The 16,588-nt window shown below is 42.1% G+C and overlaps 1 protein-coding gene across 1 annotated transcript in view; it reads right to left on the bottom strand.

Annotated features, from left to right (window-relative positions):
- The window catches only part of LOC139387936 (small conductance calcium-activated potassium channel protein 2-like), a 33,964-nt gene extending 19,000 nt beyond the window's left edge, over positions 1 to 14,964 (bottom strand). Inside the window, exons 1-2 of the mRNA XM_071134331.1 lie at positions 14,156 to 14,964; positions 13,642 to 13,737 (exon numbers count right to left, since the gene is read on the bottom strand). Coding sequence (XP_070990432.1) covers positions 13,642 to 13,737; positions 14,156 to 14,917 — 858 coding nt within the window. The 5' untranslated portion in view covers positions 14,918 to 14,964. The remainder of the gene's footprint in view (positions 1 to 13,641; positions 13,738 to 14,155) is intronic.
- Between the last annotated feature and the right edge of the window lie 1,624 nt (positions 14,965 to 16,588).

The raw sequence follows: 16,588 nt of genomic DNA, 5'->3' as shown, positions 1-16,588 counted from the left end.
AGCGGTGTCGCTACACATGGTGTCCTACAAGCCAAGCCCATGAAATGTACAATGGTGGTTGGAAACAGAGAGCCAGAGTGACCGATTCTAACCAATCGCTCTTTAAATATAGCCTTCTGCCACGGTCCAGTGGCTGCTCTCAGACGGATGACTTGTCATCTGATGGATACAAATAGTGTTTCATCATTAAGGGAGCATTCCTCTGCTCATCATGGGAAAGTTTCACCCGTGCCGGCCGCGGTGAGCCTGTGCCAATGTGTTGACATTTTTGCCCAGACGACACCATTAAGGAGGCAATGAGGTCATCCCATTCCTCAGTCGGTCTTCTTTCCTATAGAACTGGTGTAATTTGGGGGTCGGAATACAATGCACATTTGTATCCTATTTCTCCCAGACCTTCAATACACGTCTTCCAACATACAGTATGTCAGGTAGACCAGATCCAGTATACAGTATATAACTCACACACTTTGTTTGTATTGCATATTTGAAATATTTACCTGAGTACCTTACCACCCCACTAAATGTAATAGTAAAAGGATGCAATAAAGGGATAAACAGATTCATTATAGATTAATTTTAGACATTTTATTTTGGATACCAAATTAACAAAATAGTAAAAACATGCTTTTTAACCAGATTTTCAAAACCTTTAAATTGGAATTTAGAGAAATATAATCTCTATTGTTCTCTGTAAAATGTTGATTGTATGAATCTGAAACTTGTTGAGTTATTGAATAACTTATGCAGCTAATTCATTATGTTGTTAGATGTTTAAATTAACACTTTCAGGCGTTTCAGTATCATGTGTCAATCTTTGAGATAAATAGGGGTATCTAGATGGAAATCATTTGTTTTGTTATAGACATTGCCATTGAGGGCTTCCACCATTTAAAAGTAGTCAACTGGGTGGGGATTCCTAGGGGTTGGAAATTATCAGCCAATGATCAGAGAGCATTATCTTCTACAAAGTGGGTTGCCTGTGGTCAGAGAGGAAGAGGCAAAGTGAGAGGTTTTACTCCTCCCATAATTTTGTATGGATGTCAATGAGGGTCAAATTTGGTTAACAAAAAATATAATTGCTTATTTGCTACGTGATGCTTATCTGATTGAATACAAGTTTCAAAATGGTTAGGTTGTTACGAATGCAATGATATAAGTGGATGCATGTGACATTTCGGCAATTTACGCAAAAATTACTTTATTTCAGACTTGTGCCTGTTGTCAGAGTCCTAGAGATAGGTTGAGGACTCATCATGGATATACAACAAGTTTTAGCATAGACATTGCCATTGAGAGCTTCCACCATTTTAAAGTAGTCAACTCGGTGGGGATTCCTATGAGTTGGGAGAAATCAGCCAATGAAGAATAAGAAAATGGAATACTTTAAAATGGGGGTTGGAACCGGTTTAGGGAACAGAACCGAAAACCAGAAAATAACTACATTTTTAGAGGAACAGAATCAGAACCACAAACGAAAGTTATATATACTCTTCCGGAACAGAACCATTATTTTAAAAGCATGGAAACTGGTTAATAACTTTATTTTATGTCCCAGGCATTTTTTTCCAGTCCCACAAAAAATGCAACAAAGCGCCAAGGCAAAGCCCTCACTCTGTCACGCAGAAACGTATTCTTGTGTCTGCCTACCTGCCAGCTGAAAATCTTTGCCTGTGTGTGTGTAGGCAACCCACCCCTCCCCCTGAAGCATAGTCTAGTAGCCTACTGACGTTACAAGCATGATTCAGAAATTAGGGGGAAAGGTTGTTTTATTCGAGAAGAAGGGGTTAACCTTTCAATGCTAGTTAAGGATACTATAGACACCACGTTTCATATTGGATTTAATAGCTTCTAAAAGGTGAGATGTGTTTTTATTTTAATTCTGGTGGCGCTATGCATACACAAGCTTATTAGCTAGTTAAACTCAGGACCCTGTCTTTCAAAGATAATTCGTAAAAATCCAAATAACTTTACAGATCTTCATTGTGAAGTGTTTAAACACTGTTTCCCATGCTTGTTCAATGAACCATAAACAAACAATTAATGAACATGTGGAAAGGTTGTTAAGACACTAACAGCTTACAGACGGTTGGCAATTAAGGTCACAGTTATGAAAATCTAGGACACTAAAGAGGCCTCTCTACTGACTCTGAAAAACACCAAAAGAAATATGCCCAGGGTCGCAGCTCATCTGCGTGAAAGTGCCTTAGGCATGCTGCAAGGAGGCATGAGGACTGCAGATATGGGCAGGGCAATAAATTGCAATGTCCGTACTGTGAGGCGCCTAAGACGTTACAGGGAGACAGGACGGACAGCTGATCATGCTCACAGTGGCAGACCACGTGTAACAACACCTGCACAGGATTGGTACATCCGAACATCACACCTGCGGGACAGGTGCAGGATGGCAACAACAACTGCCCAAGTTACACCAGGAACACACAATCCCTCCATCAGTGCTCAGACTGTCCGCAAAAGGCTGAGAGAGGCTGGACTGAGGGTTTGTAGGCCTGTTGTAAGGCAGGTCCTCACCAGACATCACCAGCAACAACGTCGCCTATGGGCACAAACCCACCGTCGCTGGACCAGACAGGGCTGGCAAAAAGGGCTCTTCACTGACGAGTCGCGGTTTTGTCTCACCAGGGGTGATGGTCGGGTTTGTGTTTATCTTCGAAGGAATGAGTGTTACACTGAGGCCTGTACCTTGGAGCAGGATCGATTTGGAGGTGGATGTCTTCCCTGTAGCGTTGAGATTGTTGCCTGCAATGACAACAAGCTCAGTCCGATGATGCTGTGACACACTGCCCCAGACCATGACACACTGCCCCGGACCCTTCACCTCCAAATCGATCCCGCTCCAAGGTACAGGCCTCGGTGTAATGCTCATTCCTTCGAAGATAAACGTGAATCCAAGACAAAAACGCGATTCATCTGGGACAGTGTGTCTCGCAGCATCATTGGACTGAGCTTGTTGTCATTGCAGGCAATCTCAACGCTATGCGTTACAGGGAAGACATCCTCCTCCCTCATGTGATACCCTTCCTGCAGGCTCATCCTGAGATGACCCTCCAGCATGACAATGCCACCAGCCATACTGCTCTTTCTGTGCGTGATTTCCTGCAAGACATGAAAGTCAGTGTTCTGCCATAGCCAGCGAAGAGACCGGATCTCAATCTCATTGAGCACGTCTGGGACCTGTTGGATCAGAGGGTGAGGGCTAGGGCCATTCCCCTCAGAAATGTCCGGGAACTTGAAGGTGCCTTGGTGGAAGAGTGGGGTAACATCTCACAGCAAGAACTGGCAAATCTGGTGCAGTCCATGAGGACGAGATGCACTGCAGTACTTAATGCAGCTGGTGGCCACACCAGACACTGACTGTTACTTTTGACCCCCCTTTGTTCAGGGACACATTATTCCATTTCTGTTAGTCACATGTCTGTGGAACTTGTTCAGTTTATGTCTCAGTTGTTGAGTCTTGTTATGTTCATACAAATATTTACACATGTTAAGTTTGCTGAAAATAAACACAGTTGACAGTGAGAGGACATTTCTTTTTTTTGCTGAGTATAGCTAGCTAGTTGGTTCAACGTTAAGCCAGCTCTGAAGTTCAAAGATACAGAACTGGTCCTCCGTAGGTATAATTATGTGTGCCTAATTCATATAAGATGCCCAGCGCTTCAAGGCAAGCCGCCTCCTCCACTCTCTCTTGCTCTCTCGTCTGTCCAATTGTATGTAAATAGCTTGCCCCCTCCAAAGCAAGCTTCTCTATCGGATGTAATTTAATCTGGAGCTGAATGTTTTTAATAAAAAATATTTTGGAGGTTTAAAACAGAACAGAAACGAATGATATAAACCAATTTCGATTCCAACTCCTGCTTTAAAATGTAGATAGCCTCAATGGCGCTGCCCATGCTGTCACAGATGCTATAATGGCACAGATACAAAGATGAGTCCTCTATCTATCTGCCCTCTTTTGGCTAGAATGGTCCCACCTAATCTTGCCTCCTCCCATCTGCGTTCCATCTCTAAGGACATGTATTTACATTGTTAGAGCAGGCACTCAAAAACCAAGGAGTAAGTTCATATCCAGGAGCCAAGATTTATACCAGAACATTGGTCCCAAGATCCAGGCCCATGAGACCATGACAAGTTAAAGACTGAGTTTGTGGTCTTGAGTGGTCTCAAGATCAAGACCACTAGATAAAGAGTCCATGGGCCCTTTCTTCAATTGTAAGAAACTCAAGTAGAGTAAAGTAGAGCACAGTACAGTAGAGTACCGTACAGTACGAGTACAATAAATTAGGGCACAATGTAGTGGAGCACACTACACTACAGTACAGTAGGATACAGTATAGTAAAGCACAGTGCAGTAGAATACCGTAGAGTAGGGTACAGTAGAGTACAGTATAACACACTACAGTACAGTAGAATACCGTAGGGTACAGTAGAGTACAGTACAGTATAGCACATTATAGATGTCAATATGTTTTGGCCAAATAGCTGTTGGATGGTTGGAGCCCCGCTGCTGGCTATGCATCTCAATACTCTACACCTTTTCCTGAAGTGTGCACTTGTCCACTACACACATGCTGGTCTTCTGTAGATCAGTTGGTAGAGCATGCAACTTTAAATTGGAGACAGCACAGGCACTTCATTGAGGCTGTCACAGAATCCATCTCTATGGTGTAAATTGTTTCAGATGTAACCATTTCATTTTGGACAATTTTGGCTCATTTTGGAGTTTAAAGAATCCCTATAGCTAACATATGGCTGGTTATCTTTCATTTGGACAGATGTACAGTGCATTCGGAAAGTATTCAGACCCATTGACTTTTTCTACATTTTGATACGTTACAGCTTTATTCTAAAATTGATGAAATTATTTTTCTTCTCATCAATCTACACACAATCCCTCATAATGACTAAGGAACAACGTTTTTTTTTGTCAATTATAAAATATAAAACAAATACCTTACTTACATAAATATTCAGACCCTTTGCTATGAGACTCAAAATTGAGCTGAGGTGCATCCTGTTTCCATTGATCATCCCTGAAATGCTTCTACAACTTGATTGGAGTTCACCTGTGGTAAATTCAATTGATTGGACATGATTCGGAAAGGCACACACCTGTCTATATAAGGTCCCACAGTTGACAGTGCATGTCAGAGCAAAAACCAAGCCATGAGGTCGAAATAATTGTCGTAGAGCTCTGAGACAGGATTGTGTCGAGGCGCAGATCTGGGGAAGGGTACCAACAAATGCCTGCAGCATTGAAAGTCCCCAAGAACACAGTGGCCTCCATCATTTCGAAATGGAAGAAGTTTGGAACCACCAAGACTCTTCCTAGAGCTGGCCACCCGGCCAAACTGAGCAATTGGGGGAGAAGGGCCTTGGTCAGGGAGGTGACCAAGAACCAAATGGTCACTCTGGCAGAGCTCCAGACTTCCTTTGTGGGGATGGGAGGATCTTCCAGAAGAAAAGGCCATCTCTGCAGCACTCCACCAATCAGGCCTTTATGGAGTGGCCAGACAGAAACCCCCCCTCAGTAAAAGGCACATGACAGCCCGCTTGGAATTTGCCAAAAGGCAATGGGGACTCTCAGACCATGAGAAACAAGATTCTCTGGTCCAATGAAACCAAGATTGAACTCTTGGCACCTCCCTACGGTGAAGCATGGTAGTGGCAGCATCATGCTGTGGGGATGTTTTTCAGCGGTAGGGACTGGGAGACTAGTCAGGCTTGAGGGAAAGATGAACAGAGCAAAGTACAGAGAGATCCTTGATGAAAACCTGCTCCAGAGCTCTCAGAACGTCAGACTGGGGCGAAGGTTCACCTTCCAACAGGACAACGACCCTAAGCACACAGCCAAGACAACGCTGGAGTGGATTCGGGACAAGTTTATGAATGTACTTGAGTGACAAGCAGTGACGCTCCCCATCCAACCTGACAGAGCTTGAGAGGATCTGCAGAGAAGAATGGGAGAAACTCTCCAAATACAGCTCTCCTGTCTCAGCCTCCAGTATTTATGCTGCAGTAGTTTATGTGTCGGGGGGGCTAGGGTCAGTTTGTTATATCTGGAGTACTTCTCCTGTCCTATTCGGTGTCCTGTGTGAATCTAAGTGTGCGTTCTCTAATTCTCTCCTTCTCTCTTTCTTTCTCTCTCTCGGAGGACCTGAGCCCTAGGACCATGCCCCAGGACTACCTGACATGATGACTCCTTGCTGTCCCCAGTCCACCTGGCCGTGCTGCTGCTCCAGTTCAACTGACCTGAGCCCTAGGACCATGCCCCAGGACTACCTGACATGATGACTCCTTGCTGTCCCCAGTCCACCTGACCGTGCTGCTGCTCCAGTTTCAACTGTTCTGCCTTATTATTATTCGACCATGCTGGTCATTTATGAACATCTTGGCCATGTTCTGTTATAATCTCCACCCGGCACAGCCAGAAGAGGACTGGCCACCCCACATAGCCTGGTTCCTCTAGGTTTCTTCCTAGGTTTTGGCCTTTCTAGGGAGTTATTCCTAGCCACCGTGCTTCTACACCTGCATTGCTTGCTGTTTGGGGTTTTAGGCTGGGTTTCTGTACAGCACTTTGAGATATCAGCTGATGTACGAAGGGCTATATACATAAATTTGATTTGATTTGATACAGGTGTGCCAAGCTTGTAGTGTCATACCCAAGAAGAGCAATTGTCAAATGCCTGAATGTACCACATTCATCTGTACAAACAATAGTACGCAAGTATTAACACCATGGGACCAGACAGCCGTCATACCGCTCAGGAAGGAGACGCGTTCTGTCTCCTAGAGATGAACGTACTTTGATGCGAAACGCTCAAATCAATCCCAGAACAACACCAAAGGACCTAGTGAAGATGCTGGAGGGAACAGGTACAAAAGTATCTACAGTGCCTTGCGAAAGTATTCGGCCCCCTTGAACTTTGCGACCTTTTGCCACATTTCAGGCTTCAAACATAAAGATATAAAACTGTATTTTTTTGTGAATAATCAACAACAAGTGGGACACAATCATGAAGTGGAACGACATTTATTGGATATTTCAAACTTTTTTAACAAATCAACTGAAAAATTGGGCGTGCAAAATTATTCAGCTCCCTTAAGTTAATACTTTGTAGCGCCACCTTTTGCTGCGATTACAGCTGTAACTTGGGGTATGTCTCTATCAGTTTTGCACATCGAGAGACTGACATTTTTTCCCATTCCTCCTTGCAAAACAGCTTGAGCTCAGTGAGGTTGGATGGAGAGCATTTGTGAACAGCAGTTTTCAGTTCTTTCCACAGATTCTCGATTGGATTCAGGTCTGGACTTTGACTTGGCCATTCTAACACCTGGATATGTTTATTTTTGAACCATTCCATTGTAGATTTTGCTTTATGTTTTGGATCATTGTCTTGTTGGAAGACAAATCTCCGTCCCAGTCTCAGGTCTTTTGCAGACTCCATCAGGTTTTCTTCCAGAATGGTCCTGTATTTGGCTCCATCCATCTTCCCATCAATTTTAACCATCTTCCCTGTCCCTGCTGAAGAAAAGCAGGCCCAAACCATGATGCTGCCACCACCATGTTTGACAGTGGGGATGGTGTGTTCAGCTGTGTTGCTTTTACGCCAAACATAACGTTTTGCATTGTTGCCAAAAAGTTCAATTTTGGTTTCATCTGACCAGAGCACCTTCTTCCACATGTTTGGTGTGTCTCCCAGGTGGCTTGTGGCAAACTTTAAACAACACTTTTTATGGATATCTTTAAGAAATGGCTTTCTTCTTGCCACTCTTCCATAAAGGCCAGATTTGTGCAATATACGACTGATTGTTGTCCTATGGAGTCTCCCACCTCAGCTGTAGATCTCTGCAGTTCATCCAGAGTGATCATGGGCACACATGTACAACTGTGTATTAGTACATGTGTGATTTGGAAATGTGCTTTTTGCATATCCCAACTCCCCCTGAGACACCCTCAGAGATTGAGGTCATGGCCAGTGTCAGCCATTATCAACAACGACCCTGGAGCAATTAGGGTTAAGTGCCTTGCTCAAGGGCAAATAAACAAGCAACCTTTCGATTTAATGACGCAACACTCTAACTGCTCGGCTACCAGCCACTCATATAGGAGTTCAAGCAGACTGGGTTGGTTACTGGTTTCAGAATCCTCAATATAACTAATGGAGTCCAGCTCAATATTTAATCTGTGTAATGTGGAGATAGGAACATATATCTTGTAACTGTAACTGAGACAAACAAATCGCTCAATCTCATTAGGGAATTAGGTTGAGAGGTTCAGCCCAATAAGGAATGAATGCAATGGTTTATTTATGATCTCAAAGTGAGGCACTAAGAGGCCACTTTGCTGAGTAAATCTCAAGCTGTAGGTTACATTTTCATTGCATCTGAAATCAAGTGATTACTTGATATCATAGTTTCTCTAAGTGTAGCATTTAATTGAAATTCAAAAATATCTGAAACTATCTGAAAAGAGAATATCATAAGTAAATGTCTCTTTGTTTGGATTGCTCTAGCTGGAGACATGTTTCTCATATAAATGATATAACATCTATGTTTCTGATCATATATAGTGCATGGGGTAGCAAACATGATCAACCATTTCAGACAGAGAGAGAGTACAGTTGAAGTCAGAAGTTTACATACACTCAGGTTGGAGTCATTAAAACTCATTTTTCAACCGCTCCACAAATTTATTGATAACAAACTTTTGGCAAGTCGGTTAGGACATCTACTTTGTTATTTGTTACTTTGTTATTTTTCCAACAATTGTTTACAGACAGATTATTTCACTTATAATTCACTGTATCACAATTCCAGTGGGTCAGAAGTTTACATACACTAAGTTGACTTTGCTTTTAAACAGCTTGGAAAATTCCAGAAAATGATGTCATGGCTTTAGAAGCTTCTGATAGGCTAATTGACATGATTTGAGCCAAATGGAGGTGTACCTGCAGATGTATATCAAGGCCTACCTTCAAACTCAGTGCCTCTTTGCTTGACATCATGGGAAAATCAAAAGAGTTCAGCCAAGACCTGACATTTTTTGTTGTTGACCTCCACAAATCTGGTTCATCCTTGGGAGCAATTTTCAAATGCCTGAAGGTACCACATTCATCTGTACAAACAATAGTATGCAAGTATAAACACCATGGGACCACGCAGCCATCATACCGCTCAGGAAGGAGACACGCTCTGTCTCCTAGAGATGAATGTACTTTGGTGCGAAAAGTGCAAATCAATCCCAGAACAACAACAAAGGACCTTGTGAAGATGCTGGAGGAAACAGGTGCAAAAGTATCTATATCCACAGTAAAACGAGTCCTATATCGACATAAACTGAAAGGCCGCTTAGCAAGGAAGAAGCCACTGCTCCAAAACTACCATAAAAAAAGCCAGACTACGGTTTGCCACTGCACATGGGGACAAAGATCGTACTTGTTGGAGAAATGTCCTCTGGTCTGATGAAACAAAAATAGAACTGTTTGGCCATAATGACCATTTGTTATGTTTGGAGGAAAAAGGGGGAGGCTTGCAAGCCGAAGAACACTATCCCAACCGTGAAGCACGGGGGTGGAAGCATCATGTTGTGGGGATGCTTTACTGCAGGAGGGACTGGTGCACTTCACAAAATAGATGGCATCATGAGGAAATATTGAAGCAACATCTCAAGACATCAGTCAGGAAGTTATAGCTTGGTCGCAAATGGGTCTTCCAAATGGAAAATGACCCCAAGCATACGTCCAAAGTTGTGACAACAAAGTCAAGGTATTGGAGTGGCCATCACAAAGCCCTGACCTCAATCCTATAGAATTGTGGGCAGAACTGATAAAGCTTGTGCGAGCAAGGAGGCCTACAAACCTGACTCAGTTACACCAGCTCTGTCAGGAGGAATGGGCCAAAATTCATCCAATTTATTGTGGGAAGCTTGTGGAAGGCTACCCGAAACGTTTGACCCAAGTTAAACAATTTAAAGGCGATGCTACCAAATGCTAATTGAGTGTATGTAAACTTCTGACCCACTGGGAATAAAATAAAAGCTGAAATAAATAATTCTCTCAACTATTATTCTGACATTTCACATTCTTAAAATGAAGTGGTGATTCTAACTGACTTAAGACAGGGAATTTTTACTAGGATTAAATTTCAGGAATGGTGAAAAACTTAGTTTAAGTGTATTTGACTAAGGTGTATGTAAACTTCCGACTTCAACTGTATCTGTGTCCTTGAAAGCCTGTTTGTTCAGTGAAAGCATTGAGGTCACCAGCCAGCAATGGCTATCTGACTCCAGTCTGACGTCTCAGGTTGAGGACAGATTTCACTGTGAGAAACGCATAGCATCTCCTGCAGTAACACAATGGTGTCTCTAATACACACACAGGACACACACACATACACACACACACACACACACACACACACACACACTAAGCTAGGCAAGGCTGACTTTAGTCACGACAGATTGACAGCTGGGACTCAACCTATTATTATGACAACCATTTGAAGGAAGGGTAGATTTCTGTGATTACATAAAACTGTACATGGCCACTGTATTGGCCTTTACATAAAAGCCTCTTGGCAAATAAACATTAACTCAAGGAGAAACCAAAGTCACATTTCAAAGTGTCTCTCACAGTCCTTTTTAAAGTAATCAAACATCTTAGAGAGGGCAAACGACATGCTTAGAGCATTTCTCTTGATAATATGAAACCTTAATAGTGACAGTGACAAATCTAAATCAGAGTACAAATCCAGCTTCCAAGCTGAGCTAAGTTCACACACCACCCTAGTCGGCTGCCTGCCACCAGAGGAAACAAAGGACACAATTATTATAGATTACTAGCTGTCACCAAAAGACATATGACATCTGTATCATACCTTGAACAGATTTTATTACCTGAAATAGCATATCCTACAACATTTGTCGATGCTTGCTGACGTTTAAATCCAGAATAGTGGATAGAAAAACAGAGGATGGCTTCTAATTGCATAGAGAAGTCTGGAGGGTCTCTGAACCTTGAAACATCACACTGAGAAGACGGAAAGAAATCCTTTTACTGTACCATGTCACCAATCCTTGCTATCATGTACAATGTGTGTCCCCTAAGCCTGCCTGTGACAGTCTGTGTCCAGGAGATGTCCTCTGACTGACCTTGGGACATTTCAGACACTGAAAACAAAAGGGGTGTCCATGTACTGTCAAAGCAGCCCAGAAAGGTGTGGAAGTCAACTCTTTCCAGCTTATACAGTTGGGACAAGTAGATGACTTTCAAGAAGCTAGTGTAGAGTGTGGGCACCTCTCTTCAGTCTGAACTATGCATCTATATTTGACAGACAACTGTGAGTACAGATGGATGCGCATGCATAATCTATCTCACTGAGGATGGAAAATAGCCCATACAAAGAGCAGGATAGGGTGCAAGCTCTGCGCTAGAGCGATATACCAATACTACCACTACTGATACAGCTGCAAGCAGCAATAAAAGAGCCATTGAGTGGGGCCACAACCTGGGTGACGAAGGATAGTGTTGAGTAATAATATAGCGTCAAACAGTAGATATGGAATTGAAGTGAGAATCACTAGCCAAGGTTAGAATTGCGATATCGAGTCATATACCAGTCTGAATAAGACTGAAGGATATGAAAATCTAATAACTGAATGTAAACTACACGTATCAATCGGATGTTTCTAATATAAACAAACATATTGCAACCCATTTTACTTTGAAAATAATATCACTGAGCCAAAACAACCCTCAGCATATTTGTGCTTTTTCCATAATCACAATAGTCATTCACAATACTGCCTTCCCTTTGATGTTGTCCGGAAAATGCTTTGATTCATGAAATCTCAAATTGGTGTCTAGAAATACAAAGGGCTGACAACTAGGTCAGAACCATGGAAATCATCCATCTTGGAAGTTTACACTTCACACTATAGAGAACCATTTCTGAGGAAATGTGAATGGTTTTGTTATGAATCAAAATATGGTAATGATCAATAAATGTTTCTATCATCCCATGCAGAAAAGAAAGCTTTACAGTAGGCCATTTGAAAGGTAGACATGTTTTACTGTTGAGCAATTTCAATGATTGATATCCCTCCGAGGGCTTTAAAATCCTAATTATAAACTGGTTGGTTCAAGCCCTGAATGCTGATTGGCTGACAGCCGTGGTATATCAGACAGTATACCACGGGTATGACAAAATATTTATTTTACTGCTCTAATTAAGTTGGTAACCAGTTTATAATAGCAATAAGGCACTTAGGGGGTTTGTGGTATATGCGGTGCGTAAGAACAGCCCTTAGCCATGGTATATTGTCCATATACCACACCTCCTCAGGCATTATTGCTTAAATATACATTTAGGCTAATGGCAGGCAATTAGCCTAGTGGGATTCGAACTCGCGACCTACCAGTTACTAGCCCAACACTTTAACCGCTAGGCTACCTCCCACCCAATGCAGCCTCAGCAAGGTTATAGAAAATGCCTGGCATTGGCAAATACATTTCTTCTCTGGTCAATTTCATTCATGTAGAGCAACGTAATGGATTCCTGACCAGACTATACCTCTTGATGAGGAACACCATTGAGGGCACACCATTTAAAAAAAAAAAAAATGTACAACATGGTTCTACAACAAAGACGTATGTGCTGAATTGCAGGTAGAAAACTCATAAGTGATGCAACAATGCTCTGACGCAAGGTCATAAAATGTAGTTTTGTCCAAGTGCTGGAACTATTCAATGAAGCTGACAATCCAGACCAGTTAACCGTTGGAGGTTTGGAAGATGCAGGACACAGATGAGATGCAAGTGCCAGCCACTATCATAGTAAAATATTGATATGGCTAAGAGTGGGAAAGGAATGACATTCTATAAGAGCAAAATAAATATGTATTATTTGCTTTATAAAGTCTTTAATGACAAGAAAAAATATAAACAATGGAGCAATCGTGTTTTGGTTATGATAAGGTAAGACACTTTTCCTGACCTCATGAAGGTGTTTATAAATCCTATACTTCAAGAGCTATATTTTTAGTACTTTAAATCACCAGAAGTCTTAACGCTTTACAGCTTACGCTTTCAAGGTATGGGTCAAGATGTCAGTAAAATGATTTCATGCCATAATTAGATTATGCCACCCGTTAAAGAGGAAACGTAGGCCTACTTAATCTGGAAATAATCCACTTCATTTCAGAGTAATTGCACTCATTGAAGTCACTGAAGGATCTGCACTAAACCTGTATATAAGACCTGTATATAAGACCTGTATATAATTGTATTCTCATGTTTCTTTCACGTTTCACATGTTTTCATCCCATCTATATCACTACCTTTATTGTGCATTGTTGGGAAAGAGCTCGCAAATTAAGCATTTTACTTTACTGTTTTACACCTGCTGTATCCTGTGCACGTGACAATAAAACTTGAAACTTAAGTCGGTTGAGCACATCAATGTCTTGAATAGAATTATTCTGCAAACTCGCACCATACTAACAGGCAATGACAGCACTGTGCACTTAAATAGCAAATGTGTAATAACACGTATGGCACTATTATAACCATAGTTAATGTCTGGGGATGTGAATGACAATGACATGAAGAATAACCATGTTACCTGAATCTCCCTTGCGTGGTATATGATAACCAGACCAAGAAGAATGATTGTAGAAAGGCTTATCAGGCATTTTAGAGCTAATGAATACAACGATTCCTGTAAAAAAGAAAAACAGCATTAGTAATACAACAACACATACAACAACCAGTAGTAATCTTTTTTAAAAAGACAACAAAAGAAGCTATATTAGTAAACCCTGTCTAAATGCTCTTAACGCTTGGGATACCATGTGTCACTATGTCAATGGAGCATGTAAGCCTACCTGGACTAAGTGATCGAGAGCCTATCCAGCCATGTAAAGTATAGCTGATTGCATGGTTTACGGGATACATCTTCGGTCTTCACTGTCTAAATATTTGATTCGTAAATAAAAACAAGGCGACTATACTACTACTGGTTTAATGCACTTTAAAATCAAACTTTCTGTTTTTCCTGGTCCACTCAACATGCCAGTCAATTTATTTGCCCGACCTAGATAATACTGCACAGTACCGGGATTGAGTTGAAAACGTACCTTTCCATATGCTCCCCATGAGAGTTCAGTCTCTATAACCATAACAACGATCCCAAACATCCCGAAGATCAAAGCATAGTCGCTGAGGCGCTTCCTTTTCTCAAACAAGGCCCTTCTATGTCCAAGCTTTTGCCCAATGTTCTGGTTCTTCTTTTTACCCGATTTACTGCCACTGTTGTTACATCCACCCCCTCCGTCTCCCGATGCGTAAGGCATCAGGGTGGTCGAATTGTTCTCCGGTTTAGATGCTAGGGTGTCCGATGCATCTGCGGTGGAAATTGGTTGTAAAGGCTGGGACTCTGAATCAAACTCGTGTAGGTTTCTGCGGGACGAGCTCAAGTTGCTCAGCGGCCGCATTACGCCGCCGTTGTATCTGCAGCTGCTCATGGCTATTTCGTTATACGAGTTACTCTCTTTGTGGCTGCTGCTCGGGCTGCCCCGCGGCCGATTGTGGCAGTGCTGATGGTGGTGATGTCTGGGTGAACTACCATGACTGGAGGGCTTAAACTCACAGACGCTAAATTGACAACCTTGTCTCGAAGACGTTACGGATGGCGTCCTTAAAGTTCCTTGAGTGATCGCCGACGTCCCGCGAAAAACTAGGCTTTTTCTTGCACCACAGGTACAGTTCTTGCAGGTGCAGCATTGGTTGCGCTGCTTAGTGGAGCGTTCCTCTGGTCCGCAGTAGTGCTGGTACTTACAGTGATGCTGGAACTGCTGCTCTTGAAAGAAATCGTTCTTCAACTGCAATGGGGTTTCCATGTCAGTGCTGCTGTTTAAAGCAGCAGTCGAGTACCACCATGCACCCGCCGAAGGGCGTTGTGGTGGGTAAACGAGGACAGCTACAGTGCAAGATTAGACCCATTTCGCCTCCTGTAGAATGTCAGCGATGCCTCGGATTGGATAGACAGGACCAACACAACAGTCTTGACGTCATTGAAAAGGCTGCAACATCTTTTCGAATATTCACCCAAGGAAAGTAGCATGTCAGTAGAGGAAAAACGATCTTTACAAGTGAGACTGCTCATGAGGAATAACATAATTGAGGGTGAAATATAAGGTTATTTCATAGGCTCCTAAACTAAGCCTGCATTGGATCTCTCACCGATGTTCACACGGATGTTCACTATAATATAACAGTGGGGTAGCCTACCATACACTAAAACAAATGTGCTAAACAACACATATCGTATATTGTTTGGTGTACACAATGTCTATGTGGGTGCCAATAAAAAATGTAAACTTGGATTACATTGTAAATGCACATATATCCATTGCATTCGTGAAATAACAACCAAAACAATGTTAAGCCTTATAAAGATGTTAGCTTGAAATTGTTTTTCCATCATCCAATATTCTTCTGGTTAAAATGCCTTTTATCAGCATGCACTATTTTAGGCTGGTATTGAAGGTAAGAGATAATAATCACGAAAACAAGTGTTGTGCATTTTATGTAGCCTAGCCTACTGACACAGGTAAGTCACCAGAGGATTTAGGCGGTGTGGGTTTTAATGGGCTCTTTGGCTCCAAACTGACTACCGCAGTCGAAAGCACGTCACGGCTCTATAAAGATGTTGATGGTAAACACGCAACGCCAACACCATAGGAACCATGAACGACCCATGCCAATGTCTGTGTTTTTGCTAATGAACAGCTAAATTGTGTCAGTGTCTCTCTCATTATCTACAAAAAAAATCTGCTGCAATTGGACACATTTGGGAGCCAAAAAATATAGCCCCACTCCTGGGATAGGATAGGCACACTCGATTCAGACAGGAACCCTCTATTGGAGATAATATATTGGAGATAATATAACTTATTATTTTTAAGAAATGTATGTTTTAACAACCAAACCTCTCAATGTATCAAGTGTATGTTACTAGGGCAAATCATGTAGCCTACTCTTGAACATGGACAGTGATAGGTTTACTAGTTGCTTAGTCCAGATGAGTTACAATTACATTATTCAGGATACAATACATTGTTCATGGTCAGAATAGAACACATGCTATGGTATCACTCAAAACCATTGTCTATTGTTTTCAATCGGTAGCAGGCAGCCTATGCGTTGCGGATGTGCCGATTGATCCACTCAAGATGTTGGAGGTGGATATTAAATTCACAAGGTATGTGCCTGTTCATCTTGGTTACAATTATTGGTCAGAGACCATGTGACTTGGAATCCAGCCAGACTGCGGGTAGCCGTCTGAAACCTCAGACTGATGTGATCGCTGGTGGCGGAGTTATTAATGGAGTGGAGGAGTTATGTCACCCTGGGGAAATATAGGTAACTGTTCCATATCGAGCATCTGGGGAGCCATAAAGCAAAACCTGAACATAATCATCCACAAGTCTCGGGTGCCGCTGTAACTACAAAGTAGATTTGAAACATCCAAAATCTTTCTCTCAAACTAGGCCTAATATTTTTAAATC

The sequence above is a fragment of the Oncorhynchus clarkii genome, chromosome 29 (genome assembly GCF_045791955.1).
Source record: "Oncorhynchus clarkii lewisi isolate Uvic-CL-2024 chromosome 29, UVic_Ocla_1.0, whole genome shotgun sequence".
In the NCBI taxonomy this organism is placed as follows: Eukaryota; Metazoa; Chordata; class Actinopteri; order Salmoniformes; family Salmonidae; genus Oncorhynchus; species Oncorhynchus clarkii.
Note: the sequence above shows the minus strand (reverse complement) of the source record. Positions and strands in the feature narration are given on the sequence as shown.